This window comes from Brassica rapa, chromosome A09 (genome assembly GCF_000309985.2).
Source record: "Brassica rapa cultivar Chiifu-401-42 chromosome A09, CAAS_Brap_v3.01, whole genome shotgun sequence".
NCBI classification, from domain to species: domain Eukaryota; kingdom Viridiplantae; phylum Streptophyta; class Magnoliopsida; order Brassicales; family Brassicaceae; genus Brassica; species Brassica rapa.
The window spans coordinates 25,811,947-25,821,794 of NC_024803.2; the positions used below are offsets into that span (position 1 = coordinate 25,811,947).

At 34.5% G+C, this 9,848-nt stretch overlaps 1 protein-coding gene and 1 long non-coding RNA gene across 2 annotated transcripts; one reads left to right on the plus strand and one right to left on the minus strand.

Annotated features, from left to right (window-relative positions):
* The first annotated feature begins 510 nt into the window (after positions 1–510).
* Positions 511–4,123, plus strand: LOC108869749. Its single transcript, XR_001956118.2, has 2 exons — positions 511–3,736; positions 3,824–4,123. It is a non-coding gene; the product is annotated as an uncharacterized LOC108869749 (long non-coding RNA).
* Positions 4,124–4,345: 222 nt separating this feature from the next.
* On the minus strand, positions 4,346–7,048 carry LOC103840205 (bZIP transcription factor 28). The gene is made up of 2 exons (XM_009116687.3): positions 5,455–7,048; positions 4,346–5,377 (listed from the first exon to the last, which is right to left on the minus strand). Exons 1-2 carry the CDS (start codon positions 6,779–6,781, stop codon positions 4,923–4,925), a joined length of 1,782 nt encoding a protein of 593 aa, XP_009114935.1. The 5' UTR covers positions 6,782–7,048; the 3' UTR covers positions 4,346–4,922.
* Positions 7,049–9,848: the final 2,800 nt, after the last annotated feature.

Sequence of the window (9,848 nt, forward strand, 5' to 3'; positions counted from 1 at the left end):
TTGAGATTTCGTGTTCAGTTCAGATCTTTGAGGATTTGGTTCTGATTTGGATAACCAATTTAAATAGGTTTGGTTTAAATATTCGGATAGAGAATTAATAATTATTTGAGTATTTTTAGAGTTTTGAGTATTTTTAACTATTTAAGATATTTACGTTTAATTATTTGTATATATTTTCAAGCATTTATGCGAACTTAAAAGTATCATATATATTCTGGATATTTGTATATATATTAAAAATAATTCGGTTCGGATCGGATTAGATTTCAATTTCTTCAAATACCAAAATTTTGAATAATTCGGATATTTAATCAATTCTGGTTCCGATTTAGTACTACTTATTTGGATTGGGATCGGTTCGATTCTTCGAATTCGAGTTTTTTGTCCAATCCTAAATAGCGACATAAAAAGCAAATGACATCATTTTTTTTTTGTTACAAAAAAAAAAAAAAAGACATCATATTTTTTTTAAAAAATACACCCGCACGGGAGTGCGGATCAAAATCTAATTTTACCATTATTGTTCATGTGGCATGCTCACATCCCTCCTCAGTTATCTTAGTTAAGAACACATAAATTACTAGAAAATTTAGAACTTTTGCCACAGGTACATATTGAACAGTTTATCTTATTACATTTTATCTTATAAGATATACAATCGGTTGTTATATAAGACAATAATCTGTTAAGAAAACAATTAGCTTACAAAAGAATTCTGATTCCTCCTTATCAATTATGTATATGATTGTCGGCTCAAGATGTTTTAATAGCGAAAAAGTCGTCAAGTAAAACATTTTCGAAATGGTCTGAGCCGGAGGCCTGATCGGTGTGGTCTGAGTTGCGAGCTACGAACAGCTGAGCCGCCTTCTATGCATCACTAACAACCATCTTCCGCTTCAAGCTTCACCCCATCTTCATCGTTTCATCTCTATATTAAGACTAAGCTCGTGCTCCGACTACCACCACCGGACCGATTCCTTCTCCGTCGAAATTGTCTTCCGCCCTAGCATGAAGCTTCTTCTGTTCAAGTCACCTATGTCGTGTCCAGCTCTCACACACGGCCAGCTCCTCCTGGAATCAATCCTTTTAATATCTACAAATATTATAAGTAATTTTAGTTTTAATTTTTGATAATTATATATATATATATAATTTCTTAAATTTATACAAGTTGATTTCATATATTTTAACCAAAAAACAGATAAAATCTATCTAAAATTATAGTTTTAAATATATAGATATCTATTCTTAAATATAATTTTAATAAAAATTAATAATTTTATCTTTAATTAAATCAAAATCTATATTAAAATATTGGTAAAAAATAATAAAATCAAAAATATTAATAAAATTTTACTTTTAAATATAATTTAAATTTATTATATTTATAGGTGCATATGGTAGAGGAAAATACCTAGTTTGTATAGATGAATTGATTACATAAAAAAAGGAAAATCCATTGTCCTATAAAACATAATTGCAAATATCATAACAGAGATTAAACCAGGTTACAGATATAATTTTATCATGAGCATGATATATAGGAAACTGAATTTTCAAATAATATTATAAAATATATTAGACATTTTATCAATATATTTTACCCATAAGCTTGATTTTTTTTTTGTCAACACCCATAAGCTTGATTTTTTATCAGTATTTTTATAAAAAAAACAAATAACCATAAACCAATAACCTTAATAAACTAAAACTATTATATATAGTTCCAACAATTAAGATTTTTTTTTTTTTGCATAACCGAAACAAAGACAATGTACAAAAGTAACCCGATTGTATTCTAAATGAAACCAAAAAAATTGTGATTAAATTTGGATGACTAGGTAACTCAATACTATATCCAAAATGTAATTAAGGGAGCCAATCTTAATTTTATAATCAAAATTAAAGGTCTAACAATATGTTATTGTCTATAATATTATTATAATTATTTTCATACATATAAACTATGTAACGACTCCAACATTTAAATACATAAAAATGAAATATTAACCAATTATTTTAACTGAGTTTTTGAAAGAGGTTATATATGTCCATGAACTTTCAAAAAATTATTGTTATGTTCATTTTATGTAACTTTTAATTGTTCACATAATAATAATTACTTTCTATTTTTCAAAACAAAAATATATCAAATCATGCATAATTTCTCTAAAATATATTTTCATAGGTAAGAAAATAAACCAAGATTAATGCAACTAACAAAATTAATCAAAATTTTAATATGCTTAGAACAAAAAAACATGATTTAACTTAGAGAAGTATATGTAACTCAATATACTCAAATGATAACCAAACCAAACAAATATTCTATACACAAAATCATATGTCTAATTAAAATAATAAAATAAATTTTTATAAATAAACTACAAAAATAGGTAGCTAATCGATTATTATGATTTATTTACTTTAAAAATATTTATATCCATGACCTAGTGTTATTTGTATTGTATAAGCAACAGGGTTCATTGACCTTATGTCTTTTAATATATTTCTCCACCAATAATATTTATTTTTTCAGAGTTGTAGTTCTTTGTTTGTTTAACAGTTTTAGAACACCGTTAAGAGCAGAGAACTTTAAAACACCTTCACTGAGTATTGATTTTCCTATAGGCTTTAACTTTTGCAGGTTATTATTTGTTGAGTTCTACTCAAGAAATTTTACTCTATCAGCCTTTTAATGGTAAGAAAGAAAAAGTGATTTTCAAACTCAACACAAACTTTATTGATTAAAGGGTACTTCTGGCATCTCTTGACAAAAAAAAGGGTACTTCTGGCATCCAGTCGGCGCATGTGCGTATGTGCCGGCGCCGGTAAAATCCTCCTTCTCCATATTTCTTTTGCTTTGCTCATCTGTCGTCTTTCTCCAGCCTTCGTCTTGTTCTCGTCTCTGGCTTTGGCTTTCTCTCTGGTAAGGTCCTCTACTCGCGAAGATGATTCAATCCGGCCGCGATGTGCTTGTTCTAGAGTCTAGGCGCAGAGGTTGGTCGTGGTTTTGTCTGTGGAGATCAGCTTTAAGGGAGGTTTTCAATTTTTGGATCTGTCTGGTGGTCTTCTATTGCTTTCTTGGGGTTTGATGGACAGTCTTCTCGGATGGTTACCTCCGCCGGTTATGTAACTTCCTCGGAGGTGATAGTGGGTGGCGGTGGTTGGTTTCCCGGACCTCTACGGCGCCGTGGTGATGCGCTTCCTATTCCGCTTAAGTCAGGTGAGCTTCAATGGTCTTTTTGACACGGAGATAAGCTGTGGACCGTTGTATGCAGTCGAGTATGGTACACAGTTCTGTTTCTGGCTCGTCAAGGGTTATGGAGGTCGTTGTTGGGAGGTCGTCTAGAACTTTCTTGTAGCAGCTCAGTGGATCTTCTCATCTCAGATTCTCCAATATTGTCACTGCCTTGTTCTTTCGCTAGATGGCGACGGCTGTCTCTCCTGGAGGTTCGTTCCTTGGGTGTTATTGTTAGGTTGCTATCCTTGTAACACAGGTGGATTTCATTGCGTGTCATGGGTTCCTGATCTTTTGTTTCTCAAAATTGGCAAAAGGTGTTGCGATAGTAGTCTTGGTTGTGGCGGTGTCCCTTTTGAGTCCAGTGCACATGCCAGTGCTGGTTGTTGATCATTTGGTTTACGATTGGTAGTGTTTCTTGACAGCTTATGTGCAGGTCGTTAGAGTCTAAAGGAAGTGTTTGGTGGCGAATTCAGGTCCGTCTTCGTGAAGAAGGTAAGGATGTGCAATCGGGCTTTTGGATGCACGGTTTGTGTTCTTTTGCCTTTCTCTCCTTCTGTTCTCTTAGAGATTTATTGACAGGGAAGCTTACGAGTTTAAACAAATACATCGAGAGCCAATTACTCTGGAGGTGACTCCGGAAGTCTCTACATCCGAGGCAAGGAGGTGAATCACACCTTCCCATGTCTCTCTCGTCAAAAGTTGAGAACTGCTCTCGATTCTCATTGCAATTGGATCAAATTAGTGAAACGTGCTAGGTGATGGTTGAATAAAACTTGTTAGGAAATGGATAATAGATGTTATTTTGTAGGAGTCGACTTGTAATCAGATCCAAATTCCCAGTTTTGGGTTGATTAAATATAATATAATATGTTTTTTTAATTTTGTATATCCAGTTTTTTTATTTATACACGAAGAAAATACGCCATTTAAACTGAATATTTAAGAACTGTATAAACACCTACCATTATAGTAGAGCCGAGTTAGACAAAATATCCGTAAATTTTTATTTGATTCGTTATTTGTTTTAATTTAACTGAAAACTCTAGATATCCGTAATTCTACGAAGCAACCCAATCCAAATACTAATATGCAATATCCTTAAGAAACGAAACAAATCACAAGTGTTATAAAAAAAGTCTAGGCGTGAACGAAACGATTTTTTCAAACCAATTTATTAAAAAATCTGTCTAGGGTTAAAAAAACATTGGCCTAAAGGCCCCCGCCTAAACAATAATCTTCTATAAGGTGCCATGTAGGGAGAAGCTGGAGTTCTTGTGTATGAAGATGCCATGTGAGCTTGTGCCAGCAAGGTAGCGGAGGATTCTTTTGGCTGCGTTCCCATGATCTATGGTGGGCTTGTGCATGAACTGTGAGAGACGAGTAACAGCAAAAGAGATATCTGGTCTTGTGAAAGTAAGATATTGGAGACTTCCAACCACAGATCTGTATTCAGTTCCATCACCAAGAAGAGTTCCGCCATGCAGCGTCAGTTTTGGCGAGGTGGGTAGAGGCGTGGTTACAGGTTTAGCTTCAGACATGTTGGTTCTGTGTAGGAGATCTGTAATATATTTCCGTTGCATTAGATGAAGACGAGTCGTTGTACGAGTTGCTTCAATGCCAAGAAAATACTGCAGATCAGTCGGGTCTTTGATCGAGAAGCGCTGAGATTATGTCGGATTCAGGTAGCCACAAGATGGAGACCTGACCGGGGAAGAACGCATGAGTAGGTAACGTACTTGACACTGTCTAGAAGCACCACCACGAAGATACGGGAAAGTGATTTCGGGTTTGAGGGCATGACTCTATCGGTTTCAGGGTCAACGACCTCTCTTGGATCAAGCAACACTGAGACAACCATTGACGAGGATGTGGGTTTGGTATTAGCTTTCCCATGAAAGCTCTTGTTTTGGGCGTCTTTGCTTGCCTGGGCTTCCGTGATGTTAAGCTCAGATGCCAAACGTGAAACCGGAAGCCCCTCGAGAATCCTCCTGTTCTTCATTCTCTTGTCTCGGGTGGTGGTGACATTTTGGAGATGCTCCCTTGTAATGTTGGAGACTGATGATGGGACAATAGCACCTGGAGAAATATCGAACTGGAAGACCTCGGTGCACATGCTATAATCCATTAGTGTCCCTACAATAGATGCAGTAAAAGGGTTAGCTCTAATATCATTCCACTTAGTAAAATCACAAGAAGAGCGCGAAAGTTACCTGCGCCACCTTCATGAAACCACCGATGAAGTCTCTTCCCATCAGGCGAACCAGAAGAGAGAGCCTTGGAAGAATGTGGAAGCATTGCTCCATTTCCTCTCACATCAGGGACAGCTAATGCAGAAGACGGAGCACCAGGAACCGTCAAATCAGGTTCTTCGCTTTTTATCGTCTCAGACACATTCTTCTTAGCTTTCTCGTTAGCCAAAACAGAATGAATGATCAAGTTCCCGTCGATCTTCACAAGCCCATCGTTCCTTGGAACGTAGAGAGAAGCAAAGAGAGGCTCACTGGCATTACTCAGTCGTCCTTCTACTCCCCCACAACTATCTCTAATAGAACAGACACTTTCTCTTCTAACATCAGACCCATCACCAACCATAAGAACCTTCCCTCTATGCTCATCATAATGCCTACGACCCTCATACTTAGCCAAACCACGATCTCCTCCATTGTCAACATTCATAAACGGAACCAACATACCAAACAAGAACATAAAGAAGAGAATCCCAATAAAACTAACACTAGCAACCTTCTTGAGCTTGCTTCTCCCCTCTCCCTTCTTGGGTCTACTACAACTCGGGAGAGGCAATTTAGGAACCAATGGAATCTGTGATCCATAAGGATACGGCATCCACTGATAAGGTAAAGGCGGTGGAGCAATGTAAGGATTCATAGGAGGAGGAGCCATCATCTGCTGCCTTAGCGCTGCATTCTCAGCCATCACATACGAGATCTTGCCGTTCAATTCAGCAATGGTGGAGTTCATACTCTTGACTTTCCCTTGAAGCTCCTCAACGTATTGCTTCTTCCTTAATCTCGAAAGCTGAGCGCTCTCGCGGTTCCTAATCAGCCTCGCCTTCTTCTTCTCATCGTCCTCCTCCACAGGAGAAGCTGATTTCTCATCAGACTTTTGGTACTTGAAGCTCCTGTATTCTCCTCCAGAGTCTCCCTTCTTCCTCTTGCTCTTCGAGCCTTGCGACGAGACCTGTGAATGAACAAAATCAGATCCATCTTCTAAACCTCTATCCACGATCTTTATCTCCGGTAAATCCATATTCGCATGGGTCGCGATCGATTCTGTGATTGCCACCGGGAGATCCGCGTCGAGGTCGAAATCGAAGAAATCAACGGAATCGTCGAACGAGAAATCCAAATCCGCCAAGTCTCCGTTCTCGTCGTCGAGGAGGAAGCTTAGATCGGAAATTGGATCGGAAGCAGAGAGGAAGAGAGGATCTAGCGGCGGGACTGAGATCATCTCGGGATCGGGCAGCGTATTAGGGTTCAGATCCGGTGGGTTAGCGATAGAGAATGTGGACTCCGTCATCACCGTTGGTTGGTTCTTTCTCTCTTCTGGATTATTCCACACGTTTTATTTTGGGAAGAAGAAGATGACGTTGACCAGTTTACTTAACAGACGGGGTAAAGGATATTGCGTATCACCGAAGACGGAGTTCACGAGTTTGGTTTTACACGTGTGTGGAATATTTTTGTTGGATTTCTTTATTTGAGCATCGAAACAATTTCATATATTTAATTTTCCGAATCTAAAATAAATGATTTATAAAGTTTATTATATTTTTGTTCCAGATCTTAAAAAATGAAAACCATTATTTGTTAATAAAAATCATTTTTATTAATTAATTATTGCCTTGTTGGCTTGTAGCTAGATCGTTATATATAAGTATTTTAGTTTATTATATATTTTAGTTTTACCACAAAAAAAAAGTATTTTAGTTCAGCTATCAAATATCTATATATATAAAAATATGTTCGCCTCCCTCCTGTGATGCCACGTCATCAAGTCGTGCGTTATGGGAGTGACACGTGTCCCATTTTATATTTGGGGCCAAAATAAAACAAAAAGCTGTCAGGGATAATTGAACTCATCACCTCCAGTACTGGTAATTTCTCTTAGAACCACTAGGCTAAAGCCACTTTTTATAAATATGTGGCCGCGAAAATAATTATTATCGTGTTGGCTGGAAGTCCATGCTTCTTCTGCTTGTGGCCAGGGCCGGCACTGAACTGACGTCAAGATAAAGATCGTGAAGTTAAAAACTTTGCTCCAAACAGTTTTGCAATGTTTCCAATCTTTATAACTTGATGCATATAATATATATCAAAATACATTTGTTGTACACGCTTTTATTAGTTTTGCTTTTAAAAGAAGGTATTTGCAGTTATAAATGTTTTGTGCTAGTGAAGTAATAGTTGAAAAATCTCTATATATATATCATTTTAAAATAACATCCAACTTCTATATATAGTCAATACATATGTCCATGTTATATTCTTGACTAAATATTTTATTTTTTTAAAATATAGAAAACAGTTTTTTTAGTCTACAAGCAAATGTTGTAGAGCAAATATGCATTATACAAAATAATATATATTTAAAATCCATACGCAAAAACATAAAAGTTGATATAAGCCTCTTTTTGACACATGCACACTCCACTATGGATAAGAATTAAAAAAAAAAACAGTATTGTTATCAAACTTTATCACAAACCACATTTGTACATCTATAATTATGAGTTGGACAATTAGTTAATTTGATACAATACGAAAGCAAATATAATCGAAAAACAGCTATACCACTGCATACTAATAAGTAACACATAACAGATAACCAAATTTTTGAATCTTAAAACAAATTTCAACTCGATCATTTAGTGAATATCAAATTGACTAATATCCCGCCCGTAGGGCGGGCCGACCCTAGTTTGATATATAAATATTGTTACACTATCGGTGTTGTATTATGAATGAAATTCAAAAGGTAAAATTTAATATAACAATTAACAAATATACATATAACGGAAGTTTCAGAAAAAAAAACATATAACGGAGCTAAATAGGTGGAGTATTTTACATTTTCAGGAACCAACTAATTAATAGTCGTTAGAAACGTGAAATCGACTAGAGAAGAATCTCCTAAAAACAGATCCATTCCTGCCGAAAGACTTTTTTTTTCTTTACGTATTGTTCGTATGAAGAATCTTGAGATGGCATGCATGAACTCCTTTTGAGTGTCATACATGCACCAAAGGATTCCAGGCACAAGATTTATATGGTATCTCAACTTTCGGCAACCGATCTAACCAGGCGAGCCACGTGAATCACTTTGTCACAAGCGGAAGTGGCCCAATCCAAATAATTACAAACGTCAGCAACGTGGCTAATCCAATTATGATCATTATCAAAAGCTAAAGACGATGAAATCTTATAGCAGTAAGTAATGCTATAATACAAAGATTTGATGTTATTGATTTACTTTTAAGCTAGCTTTAGACAATATAATTAAGTAAAAAAACAACATAGTAACGCACATCATGACTGTTTCATTTGTCATCAATGCCTTAACTAATCTCTTGATAGCTTAACGTGTCCACCAGTCATCAAATTAATATTTTGAAAGTTTACATTGTGATAAATGAATTGGATGTACGTATACATGTGATTATGATCTTGTCCTATGTGATTTTTTGAAATATATATATGTTGGAATTGTCAATCTCCAACTCTATATTCTCTGATTAGTACGATATTGTTTACTTTGGGTCTAAGAGACTGGTCTGCATGAATTTACTTTTGGTTTTCAGCCCAAAAGGCATCGTATTATTAGAATTGGACATCTCATTATATATTAGACACTCTTTGTCTAATTCTCCAATGTGCGACTTAGTTTGTTATCTCACAATATAGATATATGATGTAGGCTTCTTTTTTAATAGTCTGATTATATATACTAGAGATTACGCGCGGTTTATTGATTTTTAAAATTATCATTTTATGTGTATGTGAATTATTTCATTTTATATTACATAATATTTTAAAATTTTGTATAACTAATTTGTAGATTTTTGTATTTTTTTCCAGCAGTTTAGATCCTGTTAATTGAAAAAGATATAAAGTATATCATAAATAAATGAATCGAAAGAAAATAATTCTCAAATAATGCACTTAAAATAATATTATAGATTATGTTATCAATGTAAAATAATTTTTTTGAATTCTGGAAAATATCTGAAACAATTTTAATATGTTTGATTGTGTAAAATGGAATTTAGTAAATCAAATTTAAGAATTTGTAAAGTAAGATGAATTAAAAGTATATAAAAAATATTATAAATTTTATTAATATAATATTTAGCTCATTTTAATATAATTTTTATAATTTTTTATTTATCATTTTGAAATGTTAACTTTCTTATACTGGTCTCATTTTTTTCGTATAAAATTTTGACATATTTGTTAGGACAAAATAGTAATTGGTTGATTACTCGTCGTTTCTTATTAAATGTCTATTAATTACTTTTGAATATTTTTATTTATTAAAACAAATATTGTTTTATATATTATTTTTAATGGCACATTAAAGTATAGTA